Source organism: Polypterus senegalus, chromosome 9 (genome assembly GCF_016835505.1).
Source record: "Polypterus senegalus isolate Bchr_013 chromosome 9, ASM1683550v1, whole genome shotgun sequence".
NCBI lineage: Eukaryota > Metazoa > Chordata > Cladistia > Polypteriformes > Polypteridae > Polypterus > Polypterus senegalus.
In genome coordinates, this window is record NC_053162.1 from 48,022,162 (window position 1) to 48,044,898 (window position 22,737).

At 36.4% G+C, this 22,737-nt stretch overlaps 1 protein-coding gene across 1 annotated transcript in view; it reads right to left on the reverse strand.

The window, feature by feature from the left end:
- The window catches only part of edc4 (enhancer of mRNA decapping 4), a 113,047-nt gene that overhangs the window by 76,556 nt on the left and 13,754 nt on the right, over positions 1-22,737 (reverse strand). Inside the window, exons 3-9 of the mRNA XM_039763082.1 lie at positions 22,359-22,473; positions 22,169-22,268; positions 15,528-15,714; positions 14,046-14,193; positions 11,643-11,747; positions 5,324-5,433; positions 5,067-5,150 (exon numbers count right to left, since the gene is read on the reverse strand). Of these exons, the coding sequence (XP_039619016.1) occupies positions 5,067-5,150; positions 5,324-5,433; positions 11,643-11,747; positions 14,046-14,193; positions 15,528-15,714; positions 22,169-22,268; positions 22,359-22,473 (849 nt within the window). The remainder of the gene's footprint in view (positions 1-5,066; positions 5,151-5,323; positions 5,434-11,642; positions 11,748-14,045; positions 14,194-15,527; positions 15,715-22,168; positions 22,269-22,358; positions 22,474-22,737) is intronic.

Below are 22,737 nucleotides of genomic sequence, written 5' to 3' on the forward strand. Positions count from 1 at the left end.
AGGTAAAAAAATAGAACATTTTACCTAAATATCTTCTTCAGATATTATGTCTTACGGATTGTTACAGTTTTACACTAAGGCAATATTAATTATACTTACTGTACTGTCATATACGTTTCTATTTTATTATTTAACTTTAGGCTTCTTGCAAAAATATTTTTGACAAAAAAAAATAAGACAAGAAACAGAATGAGGTCAAGGTCCCTTACCATTTAATATAGACTGTTCCTACTAATGTTTATGCACTAATGTTCTAGTGCCCGTTATTGTAACGGGCTTAACGTCTAGTAGAATTATATTCTTCATGAATTTGCTATCTTTACTAATCTCTAGTTTTCTCTGTGTTGGAGTAGCTTGGCATCACCGCCACCGCCCGATCAAGGCACTGTTCAATGGAAGGTGAGTGCACCAGCTGTCCACGAGACCCACTACACTGAAATGCTCTGGAACAAATCCTGGAAACAATGAGGAATGACTTAAGAACATTTGTTGAGTAAAATGTCTTGTGGGGGCTGGGTGCTCTTTTGGCTTTGGAACCCCTTTACCACCTCAAGCTTTTTTTTTTCCCCTCTTTCTGTCCTCCCATTCATGTTATCATTCTTATATTTAGAGACTTATAATATGATATTTTATACAAGGACTCTACTTTTCTACAAATGATATATCTATGCTATAAATTCATGGTGATTTACAGCTTCATTTTTATTCTTTCCTAATTTGTTTCTTTTCTTGTACCTGTTTCTTTTGACCTTTTGTAATGCATTTTGAAGAATATCCTGCATATAAAAAATTTGTTAAAAAATAAATGCTGTTAAATGTTAAAATGTCACAAGATCAGTATAGGTAGCAGCATGATCCCGGGATTTAAAGATTAGTGGAGGTTTTGGAGAAGGCAGAATGGAGTCAAGCAAAAGTTACCCATTCCTCAAAACCAATTAATCAACTTTATCAAGCAAGGTGGGGTAGCACAGAGAAGCATGCCGAGGAACAAGTAAACAATTCTTGCTCAGGTAAACAACTGGGATATGAGAGAATATCTGAACCATTATGGGAAGTCTAAAATCGAAAGTACACCTTATGAGAACAATTTAGGAGTCGTAATGGACTCTGAGCTATCAACTTCCTGACAGTGTTCAGAAGCCATTAAGAATGCACATAGAATGTTAGGTTATATAGTATGATGTGTGGAGTACAAGTCCAACGAGTTTATGCTCAAGCTTTATAATGCTCTGGTGAGGCCTCATGTAGAATACTGTGTGAGTTTTGGTCTACTGGCTACCAATAATACATAGCAGTGCTAGAAACGGTCCAGAGAAGAGCATACAGGCTGATTCCAGGGCTACATTGGATGAATTATGAAGAAAAACTAAAAAAGCTGAACCTTTACAGTTAAAGCAAAAATAGATTAAGAGGTGACATGACTGAAGTGTTTAAAATTATGAAGGGAATTAGTACAGTGGATCGAGACTGTTATTTTAAAATGAGTTCATCAAGAACGAGGGGATACAGTTGGAAACTTAAGGGTAAATTCTGCACAAACATTAGGAAGTTTTTCTTTACACAGAGATCCATAGACACTTGGAATAAGCTACCTAGTGGCATGGTAGACAGTAAGACTTTAGGGACTTTCAAAACTTGACTTTAGAAGAATTATATGGATAGGACTGGAGAGCTTTGTTGGGCTGAATGGCCTGTTCTCGTCTAGATTGTTATGTTCTAATCCGTTTCACAACAAAATTACATTAACCAGAATAAAGAAAGATAATTATGATTGAGATCATTTTTCTATTAGAGGAAGGAATACAAAGGGCAATAGAGAGTAAAAGTTAAGTGTTCTGGGCTGGAGACAGACGGCAGGGAAAGTTAATGGAAGAAGGCCTTCTATGTGGTAGAGGTAGATTGGCAAAATTTTGTAAAAACATACATCCAGCATTTGTTTAGGGGAGCGAAAGTGACAGGAGTAAAGCCAATGAAGGCATTAAGGAACCTGGTTGAGGAGTCAGAAAAGTAAAGTTTCTTGCTGCGACTAAGGAGGATATACAAGATGCTGGGGGGGGGGAACCATGGTTCCTAAGAACATAAGCAGGATTTAATTGGGTAAACTAGAGAGCCTGTTACGGTGATCAATCAAGTAGGAATATCATCTAGGAAAATGGGTCCTGAGACTAGCGGCAGGAGGAATGCCCCACCACTAACACATGTTCCAGGACTAAAAAAAATTAAACATCAATGTGGGTATCCCACAGCTACCAAAATGTGCAGCTGACCAAAATTCAATTCCAGAATTATGAAAGGAAACATTGCCCAGCAGGAAGCATATCTAACAATACAACGATTTTTCTAGAATGACTCTTAAAATTAAAACAATTTAATTTGGTTTTGAAAATATTATTTAACTCTTTTAGGGCAGATGTCGACTTTGTCAACAGGAGGGGTTGAGGGCGCTTGTCGAAAAAAGTCAACATGTAGAGGGCGACAATCAGCTGTTAATGCCGACAAACCTCACTGTTACGTCACAGGCAATCCCTCTCTGCTTGGAGGACTGTTAGACTCACTGACTCGGCATCTAATCCTTGCCTGTGCTCGAGTTACAAAATGTAAACAAATGTAAACAGAGGCAAGATGGCATCAACATCTCACGAGGAAGCGAAGCGAGTGCAGAAAAGAAAATACTCAGCAGACAATGTTTTGCACATTATCGCGGAGTCAGACTCTGATTTTTCAGAATCTGATTTTGTTGAGAGTGATCAGGCAAGAGAGTGAGGAACTGGCATCAGCTGATCGGACACCAGCCGATGCCATACCAGCTGATCGGTTGCCAGCTGAGTGCATTCGCACAGCTGATGCACCTACGGCAAGGTTTGTGTGGGAGGAATACCCAGACATTGATCCGTGGGAGCCAAACTGGCTACCGGACTTCACAAGACAACATGGCTTGATGTTGGACACGACAGATTACCAGCCGACGGACTACTTCAATTTGTTCTTTCCTGAGGCTGCCTTTCAGCTACTGTCAGACGAGACAAACAGGTATGCAGAGCAATTTTTTGAATAGCGGGCTGCGCTTGCACCGTATTCTCGTTTTTCAAAGTGGAAACCCACAACAAAAGACAAGAGGAAGGACTTTGTGGCATTACAAATAGAGATGGAACTAGACTGGCCATGTAACTTCAGGGAGCATTGGTCCAAACGTGCTTTGTCCCCTGGAGGCTTTGGACAGGTTATGCCGCATGATATGAACGTCCTCCTGCAAAGTTTTATTCACTTCTGTGATAACCAGAGCCAGTCCCAAGGGTTGAGCCAGGCTATAACCCCATGTGTAAAGTTCAGCCCCTGCTTGACATTGTGGAACCAACATATAAGCAATTTTATAGGCCTGGCCGTGATTTGTCTGTGGATGAATCTATGATAAAATACAAGGGACGCCTTTTTTTTCCGCCAGTATATGCCTGACAAGCCTACAACGTATGGCATAAAGGATTTTTCACTAGCAGAAGCAAAGAAAGTATGCCTTTCAAATAGAGAACTGTCCCTTGACAAGTCAGGTTGTGCTGGTGCTGCTTCAGGGATATGAACATTTGAGTCATGTTGTGTACATGCACAATTTTTATACATCACCAGAACTGTTCATGGAGCTACAGAGCAGGGGAATTCGAGCTTGTGGCACAGTAAGGGTGAACAGTAGACGCATGCCTTCTCAGTTGAAGCCAGACAGGCTGAAAAATAAAAGTGGTGACAATATGGTTTCATGCGAGTGGAAAACTTGGTGGGAGTGGCATGGCATGATGGCAAACGGGTGACTTGTCTTTCTACAGTACACACTAACAATATACTGTATGTAAGAAAGTTATTCGTCAAAAGGGAAACCCAGAAGGTAAGAAGCTGGACAAGCCAGTTGCACCTGAGGAGTATAACTGTAAAATGGCTGGAGTTGATCAACTGGCTCAGATGCTGGGGTCATATGCTTACGGCCATGTCCACCAAGTGGTACCACACTGTGTACCATCACATGCGTGAGATTGCTTTTACTAATGGCTATATACTGTTCAAGCAGGCAAACAGTGACAGCACTATGACTACAGCGGATTTCTGAAGGAAGGTGGTTGACAGCTTGCTGACAGAGTATGTTGCAGTGACTTTGGCAAAGTGAGGAAGGCCAGCACAAAGAGCAGTACCAGACAGGCTGACTGAGCACCATTTTCCTGCAACATATGAGGACAAAAAAAATACAAACCTGACTGTGTTGTGTGCAGCAAAAGACAACTGAAAAGGAGGCACCAGTGCAACACATATTGTAAGCAGTGCAATGATGGCAATGCATGCAATTGGCTGCTTTGAGCGATATCATACTTTGCTGTGTAACAAGTATGTGATATGTATGTGAAATCATATAGTATGCAGGCTCATACAAAATGCAAGACAGTAACATTTGTCAAAAATAAATATTTTTTGTTGATTTGATATGTTAAACCATTGCTTTGTGTTCTTTGTTTAAAAAAGTTAGTTTAAGGAAAAATATTCAGCCCTGGGAGAAAACAAAAAAAAAATCACTATGCTCACAGTTACTGCATGTGCTCAGATACATTTACCCAATTTTTCTTTAGGATTACACATACCTCGCTGCCAAATAGTTAGCTGTACGTTTGTAGCAGAGGTGTGTCTTAAAACTAATTCTAAGCTCCTAACTCAGTTAATTTAAGCAACTGACACTAGCTTCTACTCAGTAACGCCAGACAAACTAAAATGAGCAAACCAAGCCTCCTGTTTTAGTAAGCCATTAAACTGTCTTGAAAATTTCCAAAAACCTAAAAAAATAAAAATTATTTTGAATTACTTTCGGCTACTCCCTATAATATTTTCCACTACTCAAGAGGCCAAACAGACATTCTGATCAAGTCAAGTGTCCATTTATTTATATACTGCTGACACAGAAAGAAGGAAGATAAACATTTTTGTTTAATTGACAAGTGATATTAAGGAACCTATAACATAACATAATGAAGTACAGGACTGTTTAATAGAATACTGTTCAATTTAGTAATAATTAATCCTTTAATAGTACTTACTCAGGGTCTTGTTTCTTGTGATTGTCACAGAATACCAAACAAGATAATGGTCTGCCATTATGTGGTTTCCATTCATGAAGACATCTATATAAATAGAAATATATGAATTGAATGTTAAGTACTAATGGAGAATACATATAAAAATTTTTGTAAAATATTCAAAAATATGAATACAAAGAGAGAAAAAGAAAGAAGTAAACATTTCCTATCAAAACTTTCAGAAAGATAAAGAATTACACTTAAAGCCTTCTAAATACCTTGGGAGATCATGTCCTTCAATGTATATTTGCCAAAATTTTACATATCCATCATGACTTGCTGTAGCAAGGACTGTGCCATCAGGAGACAAAGCACCCTCACTAATACGCTGTATGGAAATAGGAGATTTCAACAATTAGTGATTTAGTACTTAAAAAGATCAGTTTATCTTGTATGTATGTAAAATAAGTCGAAACTTTTAAATGCATCATTTCAAGTAATAATAGATATTTGCAATATTTGTAATGTCTGCATTTTTAAATCAATTTAAGATACGGTGATAAAAAAAAGTATCAATTTCTGCCAAAACACATGAACATTCATCAGTGATTCCAAACATTTGGACACTGGTGTAGATATATGTTAAATATTTTTTCAGGAAATAAAAATGTGAAGATATCACACAGAGAGCAATTAAAGTTACAATGAATTCACTTTTAATTAAAATTGACTTTACTGCATGATTAAAAAAAAAAAAACACTACATTAAAGAAAATAATCACAGCAAATATGTGAAGGTACTGACAACTGCTAATGTAAGTAAGAAAGGAACTTGTAATGAAATGGTCCTAGCTCTATCCTGGCACTGCTCAGGTATGTTTCCTGCCTAGTGCTGCCAGGGTAAGGTCTAGCCTTAGCAACTCTGAATTGGATTGTGCATTCTTGAGAAAAACAGTGATTGCAGAAGGAGACTGACATGTTGAAATCATACTTGCAAGTTGAAGTGTTTTGTGTTACTGCTGTGAGAGAATTAAAAAATAAATTCTGCTCCTAAAAACTTGTTGCATGGGAATTTTAAAGCTTTTAACTGCATTTTCTTTTGCCTACACAGGAGCAAAGGTAGTTCAGTGTTTGGAGAAGTGTTTAGAAAAGTTAATTCCTTTCTACACTGCTAGATAAAGAGTTGGATAAATCAGCAAGTCAGTAAATAACGGACACTGAAGTGACAAACAGTTAAAAAGAACAGAAATTTCTTAGTGGGAAGAATTTAAGGAATATCAAGAAAACTGGATAAAGCACCAAATAGCACTAGTATATTTAAGTGTTAGCATAAGCAGACATCGAGGGTGTATGCATTCATTCCTTAGGAAGCAAGCATTTATTTTAAGTACAGATAGGCAGCTGACTTGAAACTGCCTATACGTAGTCATCTAGTCAGGTAGCCCAGATTAAGTGCAAGTGGCAGTAAAAACAGACATGCAGACTAGTGGTTGATATTCAGCAAGCGACCTTTCTTAGTAAGAAAGAAATCGCACTAAAAAGGTTTATAGGAAAATAACACTGATTTGTTAATCTTCATTAATAAGAACTGTTCGCATACGTATGTACTGCCAAACATGGCCATGATTCCGGCAGCGGCATTAACAAGTTTCAGAAGTCTTTCGCATGACACAAACTTGTGGAACTCTTGAACAACAATATCCACATACTTCTGTTTAAGCACAGTGTCGCACTGTAAGTCCACAATCTCCATCTGTAAATCTTCTGAAACACAAGCAACGTCCACTGCAAACAGAGTTGCAAAGAATACAAATTGAGGTTCAAGAGCCCAGAATTCCTCGAAACATTGACCAAACTCTTCAAGTAACTGAAAAATGATATTAAAGTAAATTTTCAAGTGTTCCGGTTCGACGCGTACCAACAACTGCATAGCTGAGAAATGAGCCAAACTGCCAGACTGCAGCTATTTGGCCCACAAAGACAGCTTACATCTGAATGATTTGACACTATCGTTCATCATCGTAATCACCTGTGTTGGACCCTGGAGCCTCAAGCTGAGTGTGCTGAAGTGTTCCATGACATCTCTAAGAAATGGTAAATCTGATAGAAAAGACGGATCAGAAACTTGGCAAGCATCTATCTTTCAGTGCTGTAAAAAGCACCATTTCCTGCCTTAAAGCAAAGAACCTCTTCAACACGTTTCCCTGACTCAACTATCTGACTTTGGTATGATACAGAAACTCCCCATATCATACAAGAATGAAGGGAACTGTCTGTGGTTGAGACCTATTATAAAATTCACCGACTTAACAACGTCTATAACTTCTTTCATTTTTAGACTTTTGCCACACAGCACTTCCTGATGCAGAATGCACTGTACAGCAGTAAAAAGAAAGCTGGTTTCATTTTGCTTTCAATAATCCCACAACACCAACATTTTCAGAACATGGTGCACTGTGTGTTGCCACAGACAAGTTTATCCCATGGCAGTCCTGCTCTGTTAATGCAACCTTCCAATTCTTAAAAAACGTCACGACCAGTCGTTGTGCCCTTCATAGGCAACAAATCTATTAATTCTTCAGTTACATTTAGGTTTTCATCAACCCCACAAATGAAAGCGGCACAATATGCAGTATCTGTTACACCAGAACTCTCGTCAAGTGCTATGGAATATGCTTCAAAACCTTGTGTTGCTATAATCAGTTGCTGATGAATGTTACCAGCTGATTCAGTGATTCTGCTAGCAACAGAATTTGTGGACAAACTTATGCCTTCAAACAGTTTCTTTTTGTCCGGACAAATTTTATATGCCTTTATAAAACAATCTTTTATGAATTGGCCTACAGTGAATGGTCGATAAGATTTTCCTGTCATACTACAGAGGGCAAAAATTCACTTTTACAGAATCTTCCCTTGACTTATTAACATTCGAGAAAAAAAGTTTTGCTGTTTTGTAATTGATGCATTCAGTTGCTGAACCTTTTCCTCACGCAATTTGCCAGGCAATGCACCATATTGTTCTCGATGCAGTGTATTGTAAAGTCGATGCAGATTGTCCTCCTTAAACACCAAGATAAACTGCAAACAAAAGACACTGGGCGCTGTCTTCGACCTCTGTGACAAAATAAACTTTTCAATTTTCCTGTACTATTCGTTTTTTGTCAGTAATCTTGCATTTTTTTCGATAACGAAGATGACAACAAGGCATACAATTAACAGCAAGAACTATACAAAGCAATTTGAAAACGTTGTTTACGTTGACTGTTTATGTTTAACTGACATCATTGAAGTAAAAGTAACAACACAATGTTGAGGGAAGTAAGAAAAATAGTATTTAATTCTGATCATCAGACTGGAAACAGTAGTGTGAGGAAAATACTGCAAAGTAAAATGGATTTTAGTGGTAGATTTTGGCAGTTCAAATAAGTTGCCGTGGGCCACGTGTTTGAGACACCTGGCATAAGAGGTAATTAATAGGGAGGTGTACAAAAGGTGTAAGGAGAAAGCGTCAAAGTAAGGAAGCAATAACACAGGTGCAAAGTTAGGAAAACAGACAAAGATATTGATGGGTGATGCAAGGAACATTGTAAATCAGATAACAGGTTTACTTGATCACTTATCTGGCCACGACCCTGCCTGACTGCTGTGTCTGTGTATAGAAGAATGGCAGATCACACTACAATAAATAAGCGTGTCGTTCCTGTTTCAAGCTGAATAAAGCTGGTTTTGCTAAAGAAACAGAGTCAGCCTCGTTTTTTGGGGGTGTAAGACAGGGACTTATAGCACAACCCCGAACTTTTATGATTTGCTTCTGTGTCACTTCACTGCAGCGCTAGGAGCCTGTTTTTGCCCTGTCCTGGCAACGGACAAACAATCTTCCACAGACGCTGCAATCATGCTTCAGGACGCATTTCAGTGTGTTGTTCCCGTTGGGTGGGGAGTGGGTTGGGGTCTCAAAAGGGTTCAGAAACCTCACAATTTGAAGAAGGATGCCTCGGCTCCTGAATAATAACTGTGCTGCCCACAACATGCTTCCATATTTAGATAATGTTCGTGTTCAATTCTTCCCTGCACAGCAGTGTTTCAGCCACTGGGTTTGGGCATCATTTGCACCTTAAAAGTGTATTATCACAAGAAAATCCAAAATTCCAAAAATGAAGCTCTGGAGAGTGGCTTGGAGGAGTCAGTCCTTCTGGAAGGCTACGTCTATAAGAGATGCCAGTTGATCCAGCACCTCAAGCTCGGAATCATTAAACTGGAGGAGGAATTGGATCGCCTGCATTGTAGTAGAGAATTGGCGGACCTGGCAAAAGTGTCCTATACAGAGATGGAATGCACACCCTATGAGAGGAGACTCCAGACCAGACAGGCAGTGATAGGTGGGTTACAGTCAGATGCAGGCACAAGACAAAGGCTACACACTGTCCAGGGAATCACCCCCTGCACTGGAAGTGTCAAACCGTTTTCATGTACTTGCGGAGCTGGATGGTGACTCTGAAAACTCTGAGGTGTTATTCCGGCAAGAGGAGCCACAACAGGGCACATCAAAACCAGTCCCCAGAAACAGACAGGTTGTGATAGCTGGAGACTCGTTCATTATAGGGATTGAAGCCCAGGTCTGCTCCAGAGACAGTTAGTCCCACACAGTGTGTTGCACTCCAGGGGCACACGTGGGATACACACCTGGAAGGGTAGATAGGTTCTTGGCCAGAGCAGGAGTAGATCCAGGAGTCATGCACCACATTGGAACAAATGACATACATAAGGGCAGCAAGTCAGTTCTGCAGTCCAAATTTAAAGAATTAGGTGCCAAGCTGAGGAGTAAAACTGACAAAATAGACTTCTCCAAAGGTCTTCCTGTGTCATGCTCTAGTCCAGGTAAGAAAGAGGAGAAAGGCTTAACACGTGGCTCAAATCTTTGTGTAGAATAGAAGGGAAGAGATTTATGGGACATTGGGACTCACTTTGGAATATATGGGACCTATTCCACAGTGATGGATTGCATTTGAACCGGATGGGTGAAATATGTTGGAGTAAGTTAAATGACGATTGTGTAAACTAAGGAACTGAGTGGCAGGAAGTTTAGGACAAAGCCAAGTTTAACTTTGTTTATAAATGGATGAACAAATTCTAATCCAAAGTTTAAGTGCATATTTTAAATTAGTAATACAGTACATTAAAAATTAGTGTACCTAAATGCTAGAACAAAAACAAAAAAGTATGTAGCTGAGCATAATTGTGATATTATAGCAGTAACAGAAACCTTGCTAAATAATAAAGAAGGGGGTGAGTACAACATAGGTGGTTATACATTTTTTAGGAAAACAGGCAGCACAGAAATGGAGTACTGTATTGGTTATTTATATACAACAAATTTCAAATGCATGTCTTCTTAAATAACATAATGAGCCAGATCTTAGTGAGGACATCTGGATTCATCTGAAAAGCATTAGGGAAAGAGGAGTTATTTTAGGAGCGTGCCATAGATCCCCCAGTAATACATATTCTATACATATCTTTTTAATAATATTGCGAAAAGCAAGTTTACAGGGGGCACATGGGACTTTATCTGAATATTAACTGGACTAACCTTGAAAAGTGTAGAGTATAAGAGCAGGATTTTTTAGATGTAATCAGCAAGTGTTTTTAACACAGTAAGTTAAAGCACCAATACACGAGAAGGCTGTCTAGATTAATAATATTTTAAGTTCACCTTTAAAGCATTTGGATTTATAGATAAAGATGTAGGAAATCAGTGAGTATTTCATTATTTGCATTCATGCTTCCAACATACTTTTTATTAGCATACATTGCATGCATTATGTTATGTTGTGTTAGAGACTAAAACGTTAAGAGTAAAGCTCAAGCAGCTTAGTATTAAAGTTAGTCCAAAATGTTAATTTAAAAACAACAAGGGTGTCTGATGGTTGATGGGGTAACCACAGATTACACAATACAAGGAGAATATCACTTTAGAGAACTTAATTTTTTTAATTTAATATGTACAGACATTGTATTTTGGCCATATGTAGTGCCTGATTTTCAGCAAGGATTTCTTTAAAAGATCGATTTTTTGCTAACTGAAAGATTTGTTTTTCCCCATGTTACACTAAAAACTAGCTTGTGGCTGCTTTTAAAGAACATCGAAAATGCTCTATATTTGAAGACTACTATTTCTTACTCAAGAAAAATTGCAAATGTTTTACTTTGCATCTATAACACTCCTCCACAGGTTCATTATACTAAGCTAAACGGTAGCATTAAACTAAATAGGTCTTACGGTTACATAGTTTTGTTTTTTATATAAAGTATTTACCATTCAATTGCTCAATTTTCTTGCAACTGCCTTGTTAATTAACTAAGCTAACACTGTGGTTTAGTTTTTTTTTTGCATATGATCAAATATTTACTTGTGTATAGAATGTTTGGAAATAAACCACTTATTTCAAAATGCTCATGGCTAGTTTAGATTAAACAAGGAATTAAAGAATTGAAAGAACTACATTGAGGCTCACAAATTTTTAAGAAGCCCCGTGTAAACATTTTTACATAATCAAATTTATTCTGCAGCTTAAAAAGGAACAAATGATTTCTTACTGCTGTGTGTCCTTTGACTATAATGAAGCCTTCTTTAAGTTCAGTCACTTCAACAGGCCAGGAACTATTGTTGCATCTTAATATGTCAAGGTCCCAAACTTCAGCCTAAAAGTAGAAGCAGCAAAAGAAAAAAAGGAGTCTAGATGACATACAAGAGGATTTATCAAAATAAGTATGCAAGGATCACTGCCACTTTCTTTTATGAGAATTTTAAAATTGAGCATTTCATAAAGTGTGTTTAATTTCACCATAAAAGGTTTAGTGAGGCACAAATCAGTTGTCTAGATATCAGTTTTGTGTTTTTTTTTATAAAAAAGACTGACAATTAACTTTAGTGACTGATATTTAATTGATTTTATGTAACAAATTATACAAGTTTTCTGCATTATAAGACTAAACCATTAAGAGCACAGTGGCAATGGCTCGAGTTTCAAATGTTCTTACTAAAAGCCAAGAAACTTCCATGTATTTGGAAAGTTAGTAAAGCAAAGTGTTCCTTGCAATTTAGTAAATTGCATCAGGAGTTTTAAATAAAGCAAATGCCTCAAGAGGTGGAAGTGGTGCTTATATATCCACATGTTGTCTAAACAGTTTTTATTTATCACATCATTATTTATTGTACATGAGTAAATCATAACCTCAGACATGTTTGATATTTTCGCCTGGCGATGTCTATTCCTACATACTCTGCAGAAAAGAAGTATGTTTTATTTAGTTGGCTTTAAATTTACATTTGTAAGAAGCCAGTTTTCCAAAATCAGTTCTGCTTTATTTTTTTTTTTGACTAAACTCTTTCACATAGACAAAGATGCAGTTCATTTTGCATGTGGGAAGAAAGCATGTCATGGCAAATGGATAAAAAAAACTGAAAAAATGACCAGATGACATAAGAATAGAAATGCTTCTTATCAGCACAATTTGAATAATTAAAAAAGTCTATTTGGACTTTTAAACATTATAAAGCATGATATTATGAACTTATCATTGATAGCAGATGTAGTGCATGACTACAACCATACTAGCTGGATGTCATCTTTATTTTAATCTTACTTCTCAAAAATGCTTAACTAAAGGAAAAATTAAACACTGAAAAGGCAACTTTTAAAAGTCAGCCTCACAGAAGTACAAATTCATATGCTGACATCTTTGCATCACTTTACTCTGACAGCAATTAAGTTACAAATCAAAAAACTGGTAAGAGACCACCATAAATACACACATGAAAACATACAGTACATGTGTGACAAGAAATATTAACACTGTTTTTTGTTAACTGATGGGACAAATGCAGTGGGTGTCATGTGTAAGTATAAAGCCAGCATTCAACCACAAACAGGTGTGAAATTAGAAAACACTTCAAGCCTGATAATAGAAACAAGGTTAAAATATGAAGTGTTTTAATGTATTGAATTGGGTTATGTACGTCACTTAAAAGAACAATACATCCAGCAACATCTAGATGCAAGTGTTTTACAAATATCTCTTTTCTTTGCAAACGATACTGCTGGGGTCTGCTCTGGCACCGTATGACCATGAACTGGACTAAGCACACTAAGCAAATGGATGGACTGAAAACTGCCGATAGCTTCTTTATATCTGCACAAATGTTTCAATGTTATAATTATCATGCAAAATGCTGAATGTTAGGGTTATATCAATCGGAATGTCCATTAAGACACTTGCAGGACAACAATCAATCAGCAAGTATATTTAGAATTGGCCAATTGTTTTATTTTTTTTTTTTAATGACAGAGGCATTTGAGACCACAACTGATCATAAAAAAAACACATGATTGGTGCACATTTATACACATCTCTAAGAGGCTCTCTGTTCATATATTTTTATTACATGATTTTTTTCAGTAGATCCTTGAAGTGAAGTATTTCTACACATGACTGAAAAAATAAGGGCTTACTTTTTTACTGACTTTCTTATTGCCAACTACAACTATCTAGTAAAATCTCAACACATAGAAGTGAAAACACTTGTAACAATCTGGACAAAAATGTGTTCTTATTGAATGAATTCACACCTACTGAATTTTTTAAACAATAAATACTAATGTTTACTAATGTTACTTAAGTTACATTTTTACAGTATTACAAAAGACAAAAAAAAGCCAATACACCTTATTTTTGTGGTAACATGAGACTTCAAGACGCTAGCTGATGGTGACTTAAAGTATATGAAGCAGAAAAAAAAAAATTGTCTAAATGCTAACGAATGCTCCATTAAATCAGATTTCTTTAATTGTGAAGCAATAACTGAAAGTGGTGCACACCAAAGGTATAGTTCACTTTACTAACATTTTATTCATCACACACACACACTAACAGAAATCATACAGTGGCTATGTATTTGTAAATAAAATAAGAGATCTATTTATATATAGATATATATACCCTATCTTCATGCAGCAATGCAAGAGTCTGACACCCATCTTCAATATTGTCTTCATTTTCCTCTGGAATAAATGGACACCAGATGACTCTTCTGTTACTATTTAATGGCGTCCCTTCCGGCCTCTTGATGTGGACAATAATGTCATCTCTGGGGTACGAGTAAAGGATAATGAAATAAAGACTGTATTCACCTATATTTTCCACAAGAGAAGGGCATTCGCCTATATTTTCCACAAGACAAGGGTGTGTGTATGCATGTGTATATACGCTACAGCTAAATTACAGCAAAGCCTAGAAAAGCAGATGCTGAAAATATAGCTTTCTTTTGATCAGCCATTTTACTGAACAAGTCTTTGTAGTGAAAAATCAGCCGATTTAGATCAGCAGCTGATCAGTCGGAGCATCACTATTGTTGAGTGATACTGAATGAAACAGTCGCACTTCTGGACACCAGTCATGGCTTGGCACTCCAAATCATCCATGACGTGCTTCACTTCCACAAAGTGTCTGCAAAAGGATGTGGTGGCAGCCGCCATACTTGCCCTCACAAATTACCACATCTTTGAAACATTTAAAGAAGCGATGGGTGAAAATACTTTCAAGTCAGAAGAAAAGGTGCAGAAGGAGGTGCATGAATGTCTGTGCATACAACCAATAGGCTTTTGTTTCTAAAGGAATCCATGTATTTTGTAAGCACTGGAGGACTTGTATCCAACACCATGGAAATTAACCTCAGCATTAGAGCAAAGCGTCACTCAAGCTCTAAAAAGAGGGCTAAAAGTGTTAGTGTCACTCAGGCAACAGTGTACACGTGTCTCATGTACCACCCAAGGTTTACTTGGGTTATACAAGTGCCAACAGCATTAGTGGCGAGCGTTACTTGGGCAACGGTATAGGCAAGTCTTGTGTAAGTGTCAGGCTAGAGCATTATCCAGGCAATGGTGTAGATGCATTTTCTCCGAGCCTCATAATGACATCTCATAAGTAATGCCTCTCATCAGCAGTGATGATAAAGTGAATCTGTCTTCAGGCAGTGAAACCGAGATTGATTATTATTATGTGTATCATTATCCTTACAACACTTCTGACTTTGTACTTTTAGTGTTTTGCACGTTTTACAATAAAACCACAAGATTTATCATTTTTTTTTTTTTTTTTTAGAAAAAATGTAAGGCAAGAAAAGATACACAGAAAAAAAAGAGAGTTAATTATGGGAGAAAAAAAGGTTTTCCTTTGACTGACCCGCTTTTAAATACATATAACTAAGACCAAAACAGTTTGTTTTTAAAGAAAAGTTCATTTTGATCATAATCCTTCCATAAAAGCTGTTACACATTTTGGTACACTAAAAATACTATAAAAATTATATATACTGAAATGATTTCAGGATAAAAAACAAAGTTTATACACTTAGTAAATCTTTGGTTTAAAAAATATAATTTTTTTTGTATACTGAAAAGAAGAATAGAATAAGTTGGATACAGTATTTTGCCATTTTCTTCCGTTAGCTGCCATACAAACAGGTTACCAGCCTCATCCAAGCAAGCAAGATGATTCGAACTAAGGTGTGCAAAGGCCAGGTCTGTGACACCACCTGTAAATCCTTTAAGAAGAGTGCGTTCTGAAATGCTCACATTCAGGACCCGGACGACAGCAAAGCCATTTGCCCCTTTAAAGAGAAAAAAAGGAAAGAAAAGAATTAACCTATAAACTACTATTTAAAAAAAAAAAAAAAAAACTTAGTTTGTTGCCATTTTTTCACAATTAAATTAAATGCATTTAACACAAAAGAAGCTACAAGGCCAGTAATCTCCATGATGCTTCCCTGGTATTAAACACTATCAGGCTACTAGGATCTCCAGGAACATCTAAGCAGCAATAACACATATGAACACAATGGGACCATTCAAACACTGCACAAAGGATAACTTAATGATAACCTATACATTTGCAGCAAATTATTTAGTAAAAGGCACATATAAATTAAAAACGTCTGAATCTGGGAATGACACAGGAAACAACCCTTGACTGGATGACAGTTAATCACAGGATTATCTTAAGCACACATTCACAGTAATTCAAACAAGGACCAATACTGCAAATCGTTTTGCCAGTAAAAGCTTGTATACTATTGTTCAAATTTATTCTGTCAAATTCATAAAAAAAAGTGTTAGAAAAACATTTACCATTGTCACACACGTGCGCATGGTAGGCTAAAGGGCTTGAGTGAAGGCAGTTCTGAGGCATGCCGGGATGTGGCAGAGTGCACTGACTCTTTTTCTCCCTTTCCTGTAGACCATTCCCGGGAGATTCCACCAGGCTCTCTTGACGTCACTTCCAGGACCGAGCCAATGGAAGTAGACCTTACCAGCTCCGGCCCCTCTGACGTCCGGGCTCAATCCAATGAATGAAGAACACGTGTCCAATCCTTATGACCTCACTTCCTGTCTTCCCCTTTAAAAGCCTGCCCCCTTTCCCTTTTCCCGCAGTCTTGTTCTGGACTTCAGTATGCACTTCAGTGCTGTTTATCTGATAAAAACAGCTTTTGCAGCCAGGATAACATATTATACGGGTGGCTGCCCCAAACCTTTATCTGTTTATATCTCGTTTTTGTGACACCATGTTTTCCAGTATTTAACCCAAAGAAATTTTTTTTTTTTATTGTATACAGTAAATGGAGAGATGTTCAGGTTACAAAAGGCTGTGGGTTGTCTTAATACTTGTAAACACAACCCTCTATCCCTCTGCAATGAATTACCATATCATGTATACCAGAATTCATTTAATGTTGCACGGATCTACTTTTATCAGCAACTCCAAATCAAAAATCTTTAAAATCTGAAAGCTTTTTTTTCTAGGCTTAACATCAATAATCAGGAAAAGTTTCAAATTATTAATTCTGCTGAGAGTTTTAAAATGAATAGGCTGGCTGCCTACTATTAATTAGAATCAAACTCATAACACTAGTAATTCTAGCAAATCTAGTAACCAACCATTGGGCTACACAAAAAGGATACAAAAAATATTTTATTTCCATTTTATTGACTATCAGAGTCTACAGGATGTTTAATTTGAAAATGAACAGATCATCCCTCCATCACTTCCATCTGTGCCTCTTTCCCACACTTGTCTCTGTCACAGTTTAGCTGCCTGATAAATTAAGCCCACAAGGTAACCACAGCTGAAATCGGTAAAAAAACAAATGTCTCTGGAGAACTACTTTGAAAACGGGTAAAGACACAATAATGAGACAGCAGAAGACTAAGGCTGCCAACAAAAAAGCTGTATATCAAGGAAAACACCAAGAGTCCAAAAAGATGTCAGTAATTACAGGTTTATCATGATAGGAGATTCAGATTCACCAAGCCCACTCTGTATATGTGGCGACTGGCTATCCAATGAGACTATGATGCCTTCAAAGCTGCTTCGCCACACAGACACCAAGCTTTAAAAGACAAGCCTTTGGAGTTTATTGAAAGAAAAAAAAACAAAAAACACAAACACGAAGGACAGAAGCAATTACTGAAGGCCACCACATCAACAAATTTGACTGCACCAAAATCATCATACTTAGGTGGCTAACCACACTGTTAAGGCTAAGAAGCCTATTACAATTGGTGCTAAGGACTTTTAGGAGAGGCTACAATTAAAAAAGGTAGCACAGATTACTGTTTCAGCTAGACAAATTGAAGAAATAGCAGTCAACACGGTACATAATCCACGTTGACGAGTCTACTGATGTGGACAAGGCAATAATGCTTGTTTTTGTGCAAAATATATTTCAGGAGGATGAGCAGGACGATATTTGCATGATCATTGCCAACCAAAACCAGAGCTGCTGAACTATTCAAGTGTTTGAACAATTACAGTACATGCCCTTAACTCGCGTGCGTTTGAGCAGCTTTGTGAGGAAATGGATGCAGACCACAAACATCTTGTCTTATACACAGAAACTAGATGGTTTTCTAAAAGGTACATCACTGGCCAGAGTTTAAGTTACAAGAGCTCTTCAAGAGATTTCTTTTCTTGGCAGCACATTTCAGACTTCTGTATGAAGTCTTTCCTTGAGCTCAGGAACCACATCTCCACAGATAATTGCTATATTTTAATATCCTCCTCTATCTTTGAGAAAACTATGTAAATCTGAGGTTGCAACCACATAGATATTTTTCCGCTTCATTTAACTTCTGTTCCTTCAGATCTTCCATATCAGATTTTAAGTTTTACTTGATTCAATGAGAATTGTATTTTTTTTTTTTAACATTTAATATTCATTGAATCTTTTTTTAATCAAAGCTTTCCAAATCTATGCTTTTCTTAATTTTGTTAGAAATTAGCATCACAATATTATTCTGCAACTCGAGATGGCTCCTTTTTCATCTTCATAGTTGGTGTTTTGGAATGTCAGGCTCAATGCCAGCATCAGGCAGTTGTGCAAGGTTTGCTCGAATTCCTTCTTTAACACCAGCATGTGGGTGTTTCATCTCTCCTAACAGCTGTCATGTTCTCAAAATCTATTTTCCTTTCATTCGTTTGCACCAGTATTTTGTTCAGAAATGTCCATCTTAAAGTGAATTTTCGCTGCATAACTTAATTTGTTTTTCATCCAAATTCTACTTAAATTTTGAAAAATATAAAAACACTTAAAAATGTAACAAAAATGTACATTTTTTTTTAAAAAATAGTATAATGTAGCATACATTCATCTCTAAATTTAAAGCTCTCTCCCAACTAATTATCACCAGTCACAGTGAGGAGGAAGCCGATTAGTATGAATAATTAAATGGTCTCGAAAAATAATTTTGCAGGTTGAAATATATTTTGTAGCTTATCTCTTTATGTATTTTATGTCACTGATGATACCGCACTCAACATGAAATACACCATGAATTTAAGTCACTTTCAATTTTCAAAGCTGAGAGATAGCAGGCACTAGCAAGTACTGCGATCTAATTGGTGAATCGTTAGTATGCCGGAATTAAACTTTGACCATCAAATACCATATTTACAACAGACACTTTAGATGCAGGCTACTCCTGGTGAATTTGGAGTTTATAAAATTAAAGATGCCTCTTTGCACAGGAATTCTGGGCAACTTTTTCTTACACTCGTAGTCAATGTGCAGTTACAGCTTTGAGCATGCACACGAGCCACAGAACTCCCAAGTCAAGCTAAAGATGTTCGTCCACTCTGCAAACAATTCATCAGTCAAAAAAACAGCACTCCCTAGGCCCCACCCTCCCAGCTTTAATGAGTGAAAGTGACATTTTTAAAACTCAAGCCGTACTTCATGTTGCATTTGGAGGAATATTACATAAATAAGCAATAAAAAAACATTGACGCATTTACACTCACATTTCTTGTTTATTTATTGTCACATTTTACAGTATTTCAGTTTTGCTTTTAATTTTGTCCAAACTATTCCCCTATAGATTAGTCATGATAAGTTTGCCATTTCATTACAAAACAAACTTCATCAGCAGTGACAAAATATCACTTAGATGTAGAATATAATTTATTACAAAATACCGTTTTGCATGATGCCTATTCCTTAATTTTTTTTTTAATGTACAACTTGTACAAGAGTGCAAGGTTGTACAATTTCTATTGTATTTAAAAAACACGAAAACATACAGTGGTGCAAGGTTTATTCAGGAAAATATGCTAATTAAACACTGAACAACAAGCGGCACTCACATAAGTACTTAAGCAAAATTAAAGAGAAAGACTCATACAAAAGCGAAGCTAATATGGAAAAGGTCTTTAGAGATTCACAGACAAACAAGTCAACAGAACAGCATTTTACAAAATGGCAGTTAAAAGAGCTTGTTTCAATTAATTTCACAGTATCTACTCTAGCTACAGAAACAACAACATATTTCCAAAAAACAATAAACCATATACCATGAACCTGAAGAAAAATGAACTGTTTGGTTATGGCACAACTTTTGTCCATTAGTGTCAAACTTGCCATAATATGTTGTGCAACATTTTTGTTGTACTCTATTCTAATATGAATAATACATTATAGAAGATTGCCAATAATAAGCCAATGAAAGTTATGCACAAATTACCTGACAGTTACAAAGATACCTTACAAAAATTATATTTAAGCACTAAATGTTTGCTTTCTGTGTGTATTTTAAGTATGTGTTCAATCAGCATGTACTCCTAAACATTACCAAGATACACGATCCAAAACTGCATTAGTGTCGTATCGCCTTCCTAAATGAATGAACAATTTTAAAACTAAACCAAACCTTTGATTAAAGAAATTATGTTGAAACATTTAACATACTTATGGGGCAATTTTTTTCATTTAAACAAACAGTTTAAATGCATTTTTGAAAGCTGCAATTTTTTTATTTAAACAATGTAAACGTATATCTCTCTATTATAAAATAAAATTAAGACTTTTGCCAAGAGATTTTTTCCAAGTCCCGCCCTCCTCTCCTCTCATTCAGCTCTTATGAATTTTTATGTTTTCCTCACTTTAAGTTCCCAATAAAAGATGACTTATGTCCAAATCTTATTGAAGAATTGCATCCTGAAGGGTTACCAACAGACGAAATGAGTACACGGGCAAATCTAGCACAGAGAAACAAAGTCAAAATGAATTAACACGAAAACTGTTGATCAGTTACACGGCAAATTGGTTAAATGCGTATCAATAGACTATGTTCAAACAGTTGGTGGTGACGTTGCAGAAGATGAAAACATCAACTTACAATATCCTATAGAATTTCTACAACCATTAACAACATCCAGTCTTCCACCAGTCTTTTGAAAGAAGGATGTACCGTAATGTTATTACATAATTTATGTCTGAGTGATGGGCTAACCGGTGTTTCCCAAACTCGATCCTGGGGAACCCCTGTGGCTGCAGGTTTTTTCCCCCCTTGGGATTAATAAAGTATCTATCTATCTAAGCAATTGGACAAGATAAGTTGTATTCAAAATTGGGACAAACATTCGAAAAAGTCAGTTTATTAGAGAAAAAGAATCAAAATTCAATGCGATATTAATGAAAAGTTAATTAAAAAAAATGTTTTTACTCAAGTTTTACAGTAAAAGTGCAAGTTTAAAAAGTATTTGCGCGTTAATTTCAAAGCCAAACTGAATGACAACGTATAACGCAACACGAAACAATTTTCTTTCAATTTATTACATTTTACTATTTTTTTACTATGGTAATTACTCACTGTAATGTAAAACAATCTGTTTAAATTGTACATCTGCATCCCCAAACGCGAGCGTCAGATTTGTGAAGAGGCTAGCGTGTAGCGTCCACCTGGGGGGTTGGGTGAGCAAAGTGAGCAGGTGGCATAGCCCCCTAGTTAAATAAAGTATTTTACTACAAACAGTGGAAGTTTAATTGCTTGCAAAATTCTGTACAAGGAACACCACAGTATTTATTTTGTCTTGCCTTAATCAAAATTTGTCTTGATTGGCAATGTTCTCTGCCATACTTACCATGAAGTAAATGGAAGTAGTGGTGGAGAAGACACACTTTCTTTTGAAAACTGGGAAGTCTATTATGGGCTTTCTTTTACCAAAGAATAGGGTCCTCTGTTGTATAGAATATGTCATCTATAAATATTTTAAAAAGAATTGCTTATATGCACATTAAAATGTGTTTAATTTAGTCAGGGGAGATATTGATTTTACTAGAGCAGCTACACAACACCATCTTTTAGATTACCAAGTCTTAAGAATGTGGCAGATAAGGAACCTTGCTATTTATTTTTATAGCTTGCTAAGCCCAAGCCCCTTACATTTTAAGAAAACATATCTTTCTCAAAAAAAAAAATCTATATAATAAAAGAGGGCATAAGACAAGATTTTTTTCTTTAACATATAGCTCATCACTGAGCTAACTGTTGAACTTTATGCAAAAAGTTATTATATTTTTCTCTAAAACTATATTCCTGATTCAAAATTGTCTTCCACTTTCTAGTTATTTTAAATTTATTAAATAAAATTCATTCTGAATCTTTTGGGCACACCTGAAAATGTAAAATTTGGATTTCAAGCATCTGCTTATGAGATAGCCAAACAAGATAATATCTCATTAAATGTCCCTAAAATCCTCAAAATTCAGATATTCAACTCAAAGACCTCACCTCTGATAGGATACGCAAGGTAGGAATTGGAAACTGCAATAAGATTTCCATAATAATATTTGTGCTCCCATTCATATTTTGCCACAGGATTGATTTTCACCTGTAAGAAAGATCATCAATTAAATATTTTTAAAGCAATCAAGGAGGCGGCATGAACCTACAAAAACAGCATTTCTATCATCTTATTTACCTTGTTACTTCCCTTGCTTGCTTTGTTACTGATAGAAGAGTCAGGGCTGGCCACTATTTCCACATCTTTACCCAATATTGAGATGCTGGTTGAACTGTCATCTCCAGTAAGGCAACTAATAGAGAGAACATTGAGTAAGTAATATTAACTGAACTGCAGCCAACGTTGACCCCGAATACTTACTTGTTAGTAATAATTACCAAAATAACGTCCAAATCTCCAAATTTTGAGAAGCTAAATAAGGTATCAATTTTATACATAAAACACTGAAGGGGTTCAACTGTAATGTAATAAAAAATTACACAGTTGTATACATCGATACTCAAGTCTAAAGGTGGTTTCAATTAGAGTTATTCCAACATATATCAATAACCTAAAG